Below are 15,386 nucleotides of genomic sequence, written 5' to 3' on the forward strand. Positions count from 1 at the left end.
AAACATATTCAATAACTCAACATTTTACAACCCAGACACCGTTTCATCTGTTATTGTTCATATAAATGACCTTTCCATACAGCAATAACCTTTTTATGCTTTGAGGGTCTGGAAAAAAATAAGAAAATATCTTTTTTTTTAAGTATATATTTCATGAACTAAATTCATCCTTCACAACATAGTAAGCACTCATTTCTCTATATTTGCATAGCAGGAATCTGTATATTGTCAGATGCAAAAGTAACATTAAAATTTAAGAGCTGGTATGTTTCAGTTTCTTGCAACACCTGAGAAAAACCCAAACACATAATAAAATGCATTGTACAAAACATTTAGAATATAATCTATTTGTATCTGCTTTCATGATTTCAGATTGTAAATGTCTACCGCTATTTTCCCAATTTATATGAAAAGCATGATTTATCTATGTTAATTTCAAGTTGGCATTTAGCCACTTGAATGCTTACCCTCACATATGGTAAACTACAGGGATGTGTGAAGTTTCATAAAAGGTCAATAGCACAGAAAGAATGGGAGAACCAGAATAGTATGAATGGTTCTGAAAAATTGGGAGAAATATTAACTAAAGTTGCTGTGCACTTTCACAGCAGGCAAATAACATGGCTTTGCCAGTCATCTGTGCTTTAGATTGCAATAAATTCTTCCTGTTTTTCTTTCCACTGTAGAAGACACTAAGTTGGCTTCATGAAACCAGGCATGCATGTCATCTCCCACCTCATTTTCTTTTGAGTGTAGGAGGGGAAATATAATACAAACTGCTCTGGTGCACAATAATCTATTTTACAGTTGCATGCAAGAAAACCATCCCAGAAAACCTGGGAACGTAGCATTCAGATCTCTTCATGTCACTCCTGTCCTTTACTCCACTCTTTTCTTGGCTGTCATTATCGCGCACTGAAAGGGCAATCTATGTATGCAGGGACACAGCAGAAATATTTAGTGATATAATATTATAGAGATGAGATTAATAATCACTACTTTGAAGAAAATGGTATGCTTTCTGCAGATAGATATGAAGTCAGTAGGCACAGGCAGCCTCTCGCTGGACCAAAACATGGGACAATTATTCAAGAAGTGACTCTCTAAATAGGAAGTGAACGGTTCCAACTTGCTTTCTACTTTTTATGTCCTTTATTGATGACTTGCCATCAGGTTACAAAGGATTCTTCTCTGCAATTCTCAATCTATATTTGCAATCTGACCTCTTGTTATTTTTAACTAGCTTCTGGACATCCACGCTTGCGTATCGGACAGACACTTCAAACTCAGCGCATCCAAACTGAACTCCTTATCTTTTCCCCAAACCTGGTCCTCCTCCCATATTCCCTGGCTCAGCTCCAGGCATCAACATTTACCCATTTCCCTAAGCTAGAGGTCTCTGGCAATTTAAACCTCTCCTTCTGGTCCTGGCCACTTCCAATCAATTGAATGCTGTTGATTCCACCCCTAAATTGCTTCTGGAATCTATCCCCTTCTTCATTCTCATAGCCATAAATTTAACTCAGTCCTTCTCCTGTACTATTACACTGGCCTCCTAGTGGCCTCTAAATAGGTCCCTCTGCCTCCAGCCTCTCCCATATCAAATCTATCCTTTATGTACTACCCAGAGAGGCGTTTTGTTTTTGTTTTTTGAACATACCAATCTGGAGCAAATTCCTCTCTTCCTTAAAACCACTCAGTACTCCTAGGAGCTTACAGGATCAAGTCCAAAGTCTTTAACAAGGCACACTAGGCTCACCGTCTGCCCCTCACTTCCCCTTCCAACCTCATTACTAGGATGCCTCATGTACTCTGTATTTTTGCCTGTTAAACCAAACTACCGGCTAGTCCTCCAAGAAAGCTTGTCATTTCTCTAAGCTAGTGATTCATAACCAAGAGGGACACATCATAATCACCCAAAGAGTTGTTCTTTTTTTTTAAGATTTGTTTATTTATGGGGGGGCAGAGGAAGAGAATCTTTCAAGCAGACTGGTCACGGGGCTCCATCCCACAACCCATGAGATCATGACCTGAGCCGAAACCAAGAGTTGTATGCTCAACCGACTGAGCCACCCAGGCGCCCTGTTTTTTTTGGGGGGGGGGTGTTGTTGTTGTTTTAATAAAACACACATGCTCTTTCTCCGCCTCAGATCTATAAAATCAGAATCTCTACAAAATGGAGCACAGTATGTAGATTTCAACTGGATCATCAGGTGATGGGGGATACGCATGCCTGGCTTAGGCATTTGTTTGTGCTGTTCTTTCTATCTGGAATGCTCTCTCTACTCCCTCTCCCATGACTTTTCCTGGCTACCTCCTACCCACTTTTCAAGGCTTAGTTCAAATGTCACCTCTTCTGTGAAGCCTTCCAGGATCTACACAGCTCTAATGTATTTCTCTCTGGTGCCTGTTGCTGTAGCATTTTTAAACGTAGTGCTATGATAATCATGTAACACTCTGAGTGTTCCTTGTTTTTTATGGTGTTCTCCTGCAAGAAAGCACACTCCTTGCATTTCTTTGTATTCCCAGCACTTAGCACAGTCCCTAGCACTGTACTCAAGAAATATGTGAGAAAGAAAAGAACGGAGGAGAAAGAAAAGAAAAAAGGGAAGGGTGGTGTGGCCTCGGCTGTCTCTGGAGCCCAAGTGCAAGTATAAAAAGACATCCTGTCTTCTATTTCTCAGCAAAAACCCCCTGCTACAGTCTACAGTTGGACCCTTGTGGTGGGCCTCATGGGATAACATACTGACTTTTTACTAATCTTAAACTTTCCATTTGGCACAGGAAAAAAAAAATGAGTAGGGTGGAAGCTTTGCTTGTCCACAGTGTTGAGTTTCTGCCCGCAGAAACTTCTGGTAGTCCCTGATAATCATCCTGCAAGGGCTGCCTGTTACTACCCTGCTCTGTTCATGTCCTCTTGAGAACAGCAGCAACAAGACTATGGGAGCTTTTACCACAGGGTGACAGAACCCCAGCAAGCAAGTTGAAGCGTGGTAATTTTACACAACTGCCTTTCTTAGAGGTCCTGGCAACGACTTCCTTTTCCTCAGTGCGAGCTGATGGCATAGTCACTTCCTATTTGGTCTCAACTGCCAGTTTTTTTCCGGTTTTTAACTGCCACCTTTGACTAGAACTGTTTTCTTGAGGAGCCTACAAATTAAAGAACAAGGGGTCAATTCAATCCATCCTAAAAAGTTAATTCAGAGGGGGAAAGTATCACCCCGACTGGTTGTTCAGCATCATTTCATGGTAACACAGGAAGGGTTATCCTGTGGCTAAAACCTGCACTCTGGAGAGCACAAAGAAGTTACCTGACTTCATTACAAAGAGCCCAGTCTCCCAAAGAATCTCTCCTAAGAAACTCCCCAGTCTTCATGTTCCCAATGGCAACACAAAACTATCGTTATGGGATGACTGGTGCCGAAAGCAGTGTCTCCGTCACCACCAAGAAGGTTGAGAGTAAGGGCATGCAGGGTTCTGAGAACCTTCGCCTTACGTCCAACCGTAAAGATCCCCAGGGGAATTCTGGAACAATTTAGACAGGCAGCACAACTGGAACCAAGAGGAAACCTCTTAACGTTCCATCTTTTGACTCCTACCTCGACATGGGAATGACATTGTCTGAGCTGCATTTACCTCTCTCAGTTCTCTAACTCATCGGTGAGGGCAAGAGGTAATGAGCTCGATGCTTTTGGTACCTAAATGCAAATATTTTGAAGTGAGTAAGCACACATGTAAAGAAATATTACAAGCAGGAAACCACTTAAGCAGCATCTGCTTCCACCCACCTCCTCTGTGGCTCTATTCCCCTCAGTAGCATCAGGAAGTAAAGCTAGCAAGAAAATTCAGCCAGGCTGAGTCTTAGACACTAGTTTTTGTTATAAGTGATACTATGGTAGAGTCCTGTGCAAGCCCCCAAAGGCTTAATGCTCCTTGACCGAGAACTGATTCTATAGGTTTTTCTCGAGATACTTTGCTGGAACAATAGTGAGGATGCAACATCTGCAAGAACTATTATGTCCTGATTTCCAGTTTGATACCCACAGAGAGCAAAGAGGAGATTTGAGGTATCACATATGTTTTTACATGTTTTTTAAAAAAGGGACCCCTGAACGTCGTCCTTCCAAATATCAGTCCAGAGTCTAGCAGCTTGAATCAAAATCTTCCTATCCCTGGATGGTGAGCTTCTGAAATTACCAAAATCATTCCCTTTCGTTCCCAATATTCAGATAATTGAAAGACATTCAGATAACTGGATCAATTTGTCCTTGCACTTCATACATTTATACACATTACACATTTCAATGTAGTTTTTTTTTTAAGATTTTATTTATTTATTTGAGAGAGAATGAGATAGAGAGCATGAGAGGGGGGAGGGTCAGAGGGAGAAGCAGATTCCCTGCTGAGCAGGGAGCCTGATGAGGGACTCGATCCCAGGACCCTGGGATCATGACCTGAGCCGAAAGCAGTCGCTTAACCAACTGAGCCACCCAGGCGCCCCCAATGTAGTTATTAAATAAGGCTCAAATTGTCAAAAGTCCAAAATGTGAAACCCTACCTCTAAATTTTGTCAAGTGGAGTAAGAGGTCAAATTTACCTCAACAAGGTCACATATTTAAAGGCTCCTAAGTAATGCCTAGTACATTACAACCTGCTCCATGATTAAATATTTTTAAGCCAATCATTAAATTTTTCTCAAAGTTATTCTCTGTTCAATATTATTTTTCATTAGGTAGTATTCACTCTTTGGAGGAAGATGATCTATGGTTTCATATAAAGGTAAAATAAAAATACTGCTTGGTTTCCAGTACCTCCCTTGATGTGGCCCAGTATCTTTGCGAGTGTTTTTTGTTGGTGGTGGCTTTTGGGGTTGGTTCTTTTGCTTTTGTTTTTTGGTTTTTTGCCCTGGCCACCACATTAAACTGAAATCCTCAGGGAACAGTGTTTCTCAAGTCTGTTTCTTGGTTAGTAACCCTTAATGCAAAGAGTACGGAGCATGATTTCTCAAACCTTGGCACCATTAGCATTTTGGGCTGGGCTGTCCTTTGTGGTGAGGCCTGTCTTGTGCCCTGGAGAATGATTAGCAGCATCCCTGGCCTCTACCCACCCCGGATAACATCCTTTCTTCCCCATTTCTGACAACCAAAATATCTCCAGGAGGTGAAATTGCCCCTCATTGAGAACCAGGACCCTAATACATTATTACCTCACTATTGCCTACATCAAAGTTTGGCCATTTCTATCTACCTACACTTCAGCTATGAACCAGTCCCCTCAGTAAATATTTATAAACATGGGTAAAGTTAAATATTTAATACTGAGGGTATGACACATGTCAGGAAATTGGAATTACAGATCGTAAATTTAAATTATCAAGTTTTGTTGGGCTCAAAGACAATGTCTAACTTGAAATTCACTGACTTTGCTTAATCTGTATACGATCTTACTTTATTTATACAGTTATTAAATATTCATAGCCACTCAGGTCACATCGATCAAGCAGGTACCAAATCCAATCTGAGGCACAATCTTGCACTCTATGGGGCTACTACCAAAGAGCATAAGATGTGGTGTCTCCCCTCAAGGAACTTTTTCCATCAAGTTGTGGGAATATATGGTAACATATTATTGGACTCTGGGCTGACATTTTGAAGTAAAATATTCAAGTGTCCTTTTTGGTGGGGAGTAACAAAAGCACACATGAATTGATTTAAATTAAGAAATATATATATATATGAAAAATCATAATCAAACCACAAGTAACTCCATGTTACAACTCAAGTGATCTCTATCAAATATAATTACAACAGATAGTTTATTTAATAGCAGCAGACCTAAACAAGGGTCGGAAAATTTACTAAGATCTCAAAAGTGGTGTTTTTAAGGAAATGTCTCAATAGTTCAGGTCTCAAAATCTAGCATTCACTCTTCCACATTCTTACATAACTCTGGCTCAGAAGGATGTCAGAGAAAGTCACTTCTCAGATAGGCGTAATTTACCTATTTATTAAAATTACAGAACTCACTCTTGGGTAGTTGAGAAATTAAAGTAACTGGAAAGAATTTAGGACACAAAAAAATTAACAGTGTAACATATAGTAAAGTGAACAACTTAAAGATTCAACAAGAGCAGTGCCCAGGAGTTTAGCCAGGCATCAATAAAACATAGAGTGTACCCATTACTTGCCTAGCACTACACTAAACTCAGTGAGCAATTCAAAGGAAATTCATTCATTCACTCATTCATTCATTCATTCAACAAATACCTACGGAGGGCTTACTATGTGCCACACACTCTTCTAGGCTCTGAGGATACAGCAGTGAACAAACCAGACAAAAATCTTGCCTGCAGAAAGCTGGCATTCTACCTAAATAATTCTTATCTAAGAGAAGCTGGAGCTCTGGCCTCAGGGAGTTAATCATCTTGTTGGGCAGACCGAACAAATGAAATCCATGCAAGAGGAGTATTGAAGGAGGGTTTGGAGCAATGAGGAAGGTTCAATGGGGCTGGGACTTGAGATTTAGACCCTTGCTACTCAAAGTGTCATCTGAGAATCACCAGTATTGGCACCACCTGGGAAACTGTTAGCAATGCAGAATCTTGGGCCCATTCCAGATGTGCTAAATCAAACTCTGCACTTTAAAAAGAATCCTAAGGAACTTCTCTCTTTTTTTTTCTTTAAGATTTTATTTATTTACTTGCGACAGAGAGAGAGAGAGAGACAAGCTTGGGGGGGGGGTGCAGAGGGAGAGGGAGAAGCAGACTCCCCACTGAGTAGGGAGTGGGATGCAGGGGCTCAATCCCAGGACCCTGAGATCATGACCTGAGCGAAAGGCAGATGCTTCACCAACTGAGCCACCCAGGTGCCCCAGGAATTCTAGGGAACTTCTAAGGACATTAAAGTTTAGGTGGCCCTGCAGGTTTCTGGCCAGGCTGGCATTGTTAAGTATGAGCTGGGCTGGTGGGAAATAAAGACTGGATTGGGGCCTACCATCAGGTTAGAGGTTGTGAGGACCTGGAGGTGGGGAACTAGGAGTAAGGAGAATGCAATTATATCCTTTATCATCTGAATGGATAATGAAATGTGATGGCTATACATGCAACGGAATATTATTCAACCATGAAAAATAAGGAAATCCTGCCATTTGTGACAATATGGATGGACTTTGAGGGCACTGTGCTGAGGGAAAGAAGTCAGAGAGAGAGAGAGACTAAATACCGTATGATCTAAAAACTACCAAACTTATAGAAACAGAGAGTAGACTGGTAGTTGGCAGGGGCAGGTGAGAGGGGACACAGGTGAAGGTGGTCTAAGGGTACAAACTTCCAGTTAAAAGATGAGTAAGCTCTGGGGATGTAATGTACAGCATGGTGGCTATAGTTCACAATACTATATTGTATCCTTGACAGTTGCTAAGAGAGTAGATCTTAAAAGTTAGAGGGACTTGGGTTTGGATTCCCAGCTCTACCACTTCTTAATTGTGTGACATTTGGGCCAGATTATTTAACCCCACCAAGGCTTTTTCATCCCCTGTAAAACGGCGGGGGGGGGGGGGGAGGGAGGCAATATGACCTCAGAGGGCCCTTGTAAAGATTCAATCAGCTAACATATATCTAGGACTTAGCAGTCCGGGCACAAAGAAAATGACACCATTAATAATAATTATATTGATAACAATAAAATGCTATCTTTTGAGAAAGATTCAAAACCAGCAAAGGAAACAAAAGAAACTTTTAGTGTCTACTAGAGCCCCAACACTGTGTTGGGTATAGACCTGTAACAACCTGCAATGTAAGGAACTTCATCCTCATCTTAAATTGGCACTTGGATATGACATTTTTAAATGTAATTAACCCTTTTGGTCCCTAAAGGTGCCTTCATGATGGGATTTCTGTAATTGTTACTATTATCATTGTTACTGCTGTTACCATTAGGGTATTCTCAAAAGAACTTGTCTCCGTGCTGGAGTGGAACTTTAGAGGGAGCGGAGGCAGGGAATGCTGAAACCACGGCTGCCTATATGCTGAGTTAAATAAGGCGTACTGCTAATGATCCAGTCTCATTTTCCATGCCTCTATCATCCTCATTAATTTTTCTGATGTACTGTTTTCCAATTTCTCTCTCTCTCTCTCTCTGTCTCTTCCACGTGCAAACTTGGGCAGAGAAGCCCCAGTCTGGCCGCCCTCCACCAACTGACAGCCCAAAAGGCAGGGGTAGCCTCAGGTTCAAGTCACCTGAAGTAGGTCTGGGGGCGGGGAATCCGGAAAGCAGGCGAGCGGCTACGGATCCGCCCAGAGGCGCCGCCCCACCCAGGGGGGACCCGACCGCGGGAATGAGTCGGGTACCGACTCGGCGGCTCTCCGTGCCCCCACCCTCGACTAGATCGGGGAACCAAGAGGGACTTCCAACCCTCCCCAAGTTTCAACTCAAGTCGTCTCTGAAGCTGCGTGTGCCCCAGCCTCGAACGCCTGCCTGCAACGTGGCCGCGTCTGGGACGCCCTCCTACCCCCGGGGTCACCCAAGCTCCTCCATTCCCTCCCCAGGCCGGGCCCTGTGCCGGGTCCCCCGGTCCCCGGCTTCTCCTCTCCGCGTGCGGGGGTGGGGGGGGAGCCCGCCCCTTCGCCGGCTCGGGCGAGCCCAGCCACAGCCCTGCACGGCGAGGAGCCTCGGCGCTCCTGACACCGCCCGGCGGCAGGGCGGGGGCAGGGCCAACGGCGGAACCGCCCCCAACCGCCTCCCGGGCCCGGCGAGCGGGCGGGCGGGTTGCTGGGGCGCCTCCACCTCCTCTTCCTAAAGCGGCGAGGCGCAGACGAGCGGCATCACTCGAGCCCAGGTCCCGGCCACCGCCACACGCTGCGCCCCGCGTTCGGGAGGAGGAGCGGCGGCGGAGGCGGCGGCAACAGCGGCGGGCGGGCGCCAGAAAGGTAGACTGAGTCCCAGGCAGCTGCGCCGCCGACCGCCCACCCCCTCCCCCCGGCCCGGGGCGACGCACCACCAGCCCCGTCACCTCACTTCTGTGTGTCCTTCCAGGCCCCGGTCGAAAAGCCTGGGAGGGCCGCCGAGCTACCCCCGGAGGAGGAGCCACTCCGAGCCCAAGGCGCCACCGCCGCAGGAGCAGCGCGGAGCAGCCGTCGCCTTCATGGCCCACTCACCGGTGGCGGTCCAAGTTCCCGGGATGCAGGTGAGGAAGCCCAGGCCGCCTCCGCCGACCACGTGACTGCCCCGGAGCCCGGTGCGCGGTCCCCGGCGACCAGAGGCGGCCCCGGGACTGCCCTGAGGGCAGGGCCGGGCGCAGGGGCCAGGTGACCCGGGAGTCGGGCTCGAAGCGTTACCCGGCGTTTAGGCTAGCTGGTGCACTGCGCGGGGAGGGTGGGGAGGGCGGGGAGGGACCGGGCGCGCGGCGAGGTGCGGGGGAGGGGGGCGAGGGAGCGTAAAAATAGGCCAGATCCAGACACCTGCGCCTGCGGAGCGTGGTCCCGCTGGGGACTGGAGGTGGGAGGTCTTAACTTGGGAGAGATGGAGGTGTCTCGGAATTTGTGGGGTAAAACGCAAGTCGTGCCCTCCCCGCCCCCCCCCCCCCCCCCGCACACACACAAGTTGGGGCGGAGCAAGACAAGGGGGTGTCGGTGGCGGCGGCATTGAATTGGGCTCTTCCTGTGTGCGTAGATCGAAGAGCGAGGTGGCTTCTTTTCCCCTTTTGGTGTTGCTTCTTAAGGGCGAAGTTCTGTCTCGCTCCCCCCCACCTGGCCCAGCCCATAGTGTGGCGTGAGAAATGCAGGGTCCTGTGTCAGAGTGGCCGAGGTGATGACTCCCCAGCCCCCTCCGCCTGCCTTTCCCACAAGACGACTGTTGCATGTGGTTAAAGGAAGCTTTTTGTCCTGGACAAGGGACTACTGCTTGGGACCCATCTTCTTACTCCAGATTTACCCAGGCCCCTCCCCCCGTTATATTTTCATTTTATTCAAGAAGAAATAAGCGATGTGTGCCTACACTTTTTAGGCGGTTAGGCTTTTAAATTGGTGCATTTCAAGCGATCTACTAAATGTTATCCAGGTCTACTAACTTTCAAGCATTCACTTTTTTTTTCCTTTGCTAGTGAGTCTAAACAACCCATTTATGAACAAATCAGAGACTAGAAACACTAAAGCCTCAGTCCCTCATTATCTTCTAAAAATGTGAAAGCAGACTTTTTCAAGTTAAGAAAAAACGTTTAGAGTAGTAAATATACAGCTTGTGTTTCTAGTAAAAATCAAAGCGCTGTGGATTGGGGCCTCAATTTACTAATTGATGCATGGAATTCATCCTTTTTGTTAGCAATGGGTCATATTTTATGCATGGTCACAAAAAAGTAACTTTAAAAATACTTTCCCACAAAAGGACTATTTGTGTTGAACATATATCAAAAATACTTTCCCACAAAAGGGCTATTTGTGTTGAACATATATCAATCCTAGGACTCCCGTGTGTACTAAGCACCAGGCCTTTTAGCTGCCTATAGGGCACATCTGTGTTGAGTCCCAGGAAGTCGGTGTGTATTTAATAAAAAAAAAAAGAGAGGAAGAAAAAGGGAAATGAGAAATGTTAGGGCTTTTTAAAAGGTTAATCCACTCAGGCTTTACAGAATGCCTCAAACTTTTTTCTCAGACCACCCCCCCCTCCCTGGCTCATTCCCCCATCCACCCTGCCCCACACCCCATTCATTCAGTCTGCCTTTGATTGTAGCAAGAGATTAGTAGTTTGCAATACTAACTCCAATTTTGCTCCGTCTGATGTGCAAAGAAGAGCGAAAAACGACTCACCGTGCTCTCCTTTCCATTATGTGGAAAGTACAACGGTACAGATGGAAAGTTTGTCTCTGAGGGTCTCCATGCTTCTGTCTCCATTGTGTGCGCGTGCGTCAGCAGAGAGAGAGAGTGTGAGAGAGAGTGTGTGCCTCGCGTTCATCAAGTTTGTGATTCTGGGGAACTCTGTGCTGAGGAGAAAATGGTTTCTGGTCCTTATTTGGTTTGTCTTTATTTGATTTATATGGTTTCTGGTCCTTATTTGATTTGTCTTTATTTGATTTATATGGTTTAGGACCTGCTTGCTGTTCAGTATTTCTTACTGCTCCCTGCTTTGTTTAATTATCGGAGTTCCCTATCTCTTGAATTTTAAAATCTTAATTAAGGTGGTTTAGAATGTGAAGCACATCTTTTAATTTACAAGTTCTGCCTTTCACTGTATGCCTTCCCAAAGTTGTGGTTACTTTGTCCCACATAATTTGGGGAGGGCAATAAACTCCATATTAGCAAAGAAGAGAGGGATATTTGTCACTTTCTCCATCTTAATGAAAGGTAAATTCTTAGCTGCCTATTTCCACTTTATTTGTAGATGTGGTTCTTAAGCATTTGATGCAACACAAAAGTTTTCCACTGTTAAAATTGTACAGTACCCTAAAAATAAATTTGATGGCATGCAGTGTGACTCTTGAGCCTAGACTACTTTTACTATTCTTTTGTTCAAAAATATTGCAGATGAGATGCAGAAATATATCACGAGCTTGTAAAATTCTCCTAGACTTTTATTCAAGAGTTAGGAGCAACTTTTAAACCCTTAGAGTAGTAAGAAAACTTGAATTAGCCATGTGTTCTTGAAATTAATGTATAGTTTTCCACAAATCAGGGTGAAGTGGTCGACCAGCCTATAACTTTTTAACAGTTTATTTTAGAGAATTATGAAGATTGATGGAAAAAATGATTTTTCCAGAAATAAAAACAAAATTACTTTATCCACAGTGTTTTTTCCCCCTGAGGAGAGACGTGAAGTAGAAGCCGAGCTACCTGTTCTATCACTTAAGACTTCCAGCATTCCTGACTTTCGAACAAAGAAATTTCTGTTGCCACTAGTTTAAAATAGAAAAGAAACTTGGAGTGATGAAAGAAAACCCAGGATTTGGTCCAGTTCAAACTCTTCCTTATGAATTAGTTATTCAAACTCATATTGTTGATGTTTCTTAATATTGTGGGAATGAACATTTTTGCCCTATTACACCAAATGTTGAGGGTATGAATTTGTTTTGTACTTAATTTGTGCTTACTTTGTTAGTGTATATACCTAAAGGAATTTTCCATACCAGGAGCTAAACTCTTGAAAAATATATAAAGCACAACTTTAAAAAAATAATAAACCAATAAACCTGTTTCTTTCCACTCAAATATTTACTCTTTAATGATTTAAAACATATTTTTTCTTTGAAGTTTTCAGTTATAAGTTATACTTAAGTTTAAGATATTTTCCTTTGGAACCTGCATTAGTATTTATTAAGACAAGTATTCTAAATTGGTTGTTAATTCTTTCATAAAATGTAAGTGGGAGAATAAAGTTAAATGTTGAATTCGAGTACTAAGTGGTATTACGTTATGCTTTATGTTAGGTCTCTTGTGAAAGTTTAAGTTTCTATTAAAGAATTTAAAAAGTAGTATTCATGTATCCTTAAGTATGATAAAGGTGGTACAGTTGGTTTTGTTTTTTTGTTTTTTGGGGTTTTTTGTTTGTTTGTTTGTTTTAAGTCATCTCCACACCCAGCGTGGAGTCAGTCCAATGCAGGGCTTGAACTCACGACCCTAATAAGATCAAGACCTGAGCTGAGATCAAGAGTCAGATGCTTAATCGACTGAACCACCCAGGTACCCCTAGGTGGTATAGTTTTTAAGTGGTTGTTATTTGAGATGTGAAATGGAAATGAAGTTTAAGAATTAATGAATACTTTATTATAAAGACTTTTATCTAAGAGGTAGAAAACAGTGCCTTGCATTGGTGAACCTCGTTATTGGATTCTGGGAAGGATACAGAATTATACTACACGATCTCTAGCACTTGAAGGTCTTAAAATGTTGGGGAGTTAAATCTAGTACATGAAATATAAAATAATGCAAAAAATATGTAGGGCTTATTCTAGAATAGAACTTTCTGACTGGAGGAGTTGAAGGCTTACAGAAGGTAAACTAACTGCTAAGGATTATTGGGGTCCATATGGGGGAGGGCATTTCCAGGCAGGGATGTACCCTGAGCAAAGGCATGTAGATGAGGACAGGCACACCCCCCACAAGTGTGCATGCACACACAATTTCTGTGAGATCAAATCATTTGGATTATGATGAATTCCTCTAAAGTAATAAGAGGTAAGATTGGAAAACATGATTGGGTCTAGATCATGGTGGTTCTTTTTTTTTTTTTCCCTAAGATTTTATTTATTTATTTGAGTGAGAGAATGAGAGACAGAGAGCACGAGAGGGAAGAGGGTCAGAGGGAGAAGCAGACCCCCCGCTGAGCAGGGAGCCGGATGTGGGACTCTATCCCGGGACTCCAGGATCATGACCTGAGCCGAAGGCAGTCGCCTAACCAACTGAGCCACCCAGGCGCCCCTAGATCATGGTGGTTCTTGAATGCTGACGAAGGACTTTGGCCTTTGGACTAGCCATGAAACATTTCTGAGTAAAGGAGGCTCAATGAACAGTTATATATAGCAAGGGAAATCTCAAGATTGGATGAACTGACGACCTGGAGGATTGAGAAGCCTTGAGGCAGTTGAATCTACTGAGGCTATTTCAATGGGATAATCATATCTGTACAGAGGCAGTCGACCTTTCATTGACTGATTGCTTTCCATATGCCCAGTACTGTGAAGAAAAAAAAATATGATTATTAGACTTAATAATTAGCTAATTACAGAAGGAGGAATCAAAGGTTTTGTGGTGTTGAATATGGGAAACTGGGAGTTATGGTTCATATGAAAGAAATTGGAAAATCATGGGGAAGAGCCAGATCTGGTGGGAAGTTAATGATTTCTGTTCCAGAATTGTGAAATTTGAGGTAACAATGAGCTGATGAAGTGAAAATGTGGAACAGTAGTCTATTACCTTGATTGTGGTGATGGTTTCACAGGCATATATGTATGTCCAAACTCATCAAATTGTATGCATTAAATATGTACAATTTTTTTGTGTGTGTAACAATATGCCTCAATAAGGCTGTTTTTAAAAATGTCCAGGGGTGCCTGGGTGGCTTAGTTGGTTAAGCAGCCGACTCTTGATTTCAGCTCAGGTCATGATCTCAGGGTCCTGGGAATGAACCCCGCATCTGGCTCCACGCCCAGCGGAGAGTCTGCTTGAGATGTTCTCTCTCCCTCTCCCTCTGCCCCTCCTCCCCTCAAAATAAATAAATAAATCTTTTTTTTTTAATGTCCAAAAAATATTTGAAGACCTAGATCTGGAGCTTTAGTCATTCATCAGGCATATACTGAGCATTTACTATATGCCAGTCTCTTTACTTGAAACTGAAGAGGAGCCACCGAGAAGGGAGAAGTTGCTAATACCAGAGAGAGTATGTGGAGGTGTGGGCCCTCACGAGACAGGAAGCCTAAGTGGAGGACTAGCTTGTAAGAAAAGGAAGGGCGACTTCAGGATGCATGGGAAGATGAGAAAATGTGTCAGCACCAAGAAGGGGTTAACTGGGGGCAATCCTTTAACTAACTCTGATCATGAAAACAATTGGAGGAGTTCAGTTTGGTGCCACAATCTAGTATGTGGAGTTCTTCCCTCCCTCACACCTTCTGAAGCTTTGCAATTTGAGGTGGAAAGAGGTTTGAAAGCATTGTCTTGCATTGATAAAGCCGAACCATTGTCCTCATTGGTGAGTGGTTGATACAGGGATGCTGAATATGCTAATGATAATGGCAGAAGACCAACTGGAACAGAATAGTCAGAAACAACTGTTAGCTGGGAGAGTTGGAGGTAGTTGAAAGGTATGGGGTTAGAGGGCTTAGGGGCTATAGGGAAAGTAAACAGGAATGGGGCATGGTAGGACGTGTGCCTTGAACACTAATGAGGGTCTGGAAATGGCACTTGAGGACAAAGGTCCATCATGTATCTCCCTTGCTTGAGTCGTAGACCATAAGAGAACATAATTTAGCTGGTACTTAGGAACCGATGAACATCATGATACTGTGGTTTTTTATTCTGCCTTTCATTTATTCAGTGACCTTGAGCAAATCATCTCCAAAATGGGGAATAATAAAAGCTGCATTTCCTTTGCTTCGGTGAGATGTTATTAGGATGAATTAACCATCATCTGTGGAGTATATTTCGAGCCCCTTTATAAAAGGTGTTATGATATATATGGGCAGTTCATCCTGCAAAACAATGCTAGGCTAATCACATGAAAACACTCTCATTATCTCATCTCTCTGCTACTTAATAACCCACATTTTTCTATTGAAATCCTGTCTCCCTCTCCTCTTCTCCACACTACCAGTACCATACCCAAAGTCCTCTGCTCAGCTTTCCAGACTTTTCTGTTATCTGGCTCTGGTCTACAGATGCAAACTTTACATTATCACTATTTCCC

At 43.5% G+C, this 15,386-nt stretch overlaps 1 protein-coding gene across 2 annotated transcripts in view; it reads left to right on the plus strand.

Annotated features, from left to right (window-relative positions):
• The first annotated feature begins 8,749 nt into the window (after positions 1 to 8,749).
• STK26 (serine/threonine kinase 26) overlaps positions 8,750 to 15,386 on the plus strand; it is a 53,579-nt gene continuing 46,942 nt past the window's right edge. The window contains exons 1-2 of one of the 2 annotated variants that reach the window (XM_064574580.1): positions 8,750 to 8,926; positions 9,033 to 9,183. In XM_064574580.1, the coding sequence (XP_064430650.1) occupies positions 9,142 to 9,183 (42 nt within the window). In that variant the 5' untranslated portion in view covers positions 8,750 to 8,926; positions 9,033 to 9,141. The remainder of the gene's footprint in view (positions 8,927 to 9,032; positions 9,184 to 15,386) is intronic. The other variant, XM_045882618.3, reaches the window with a different exon arrangement.

Source organism: Mirounga angustirostris, unplaced genomic scaffold, assembly GCF_029215605.1.
Source record: "Mirounga angustirostris isolate CCGP_5_RB_7025 unplaced genomic scaffold, mMirAng1.0.hap1 SCAF_11, whole genome shotgun sequence".
Lineage (NCBI taxonomy): Eukaryota > Metazoa > Chordata > Mammalia > Carnivora > Phocidae > Mirounga > Mirounga angustirostris.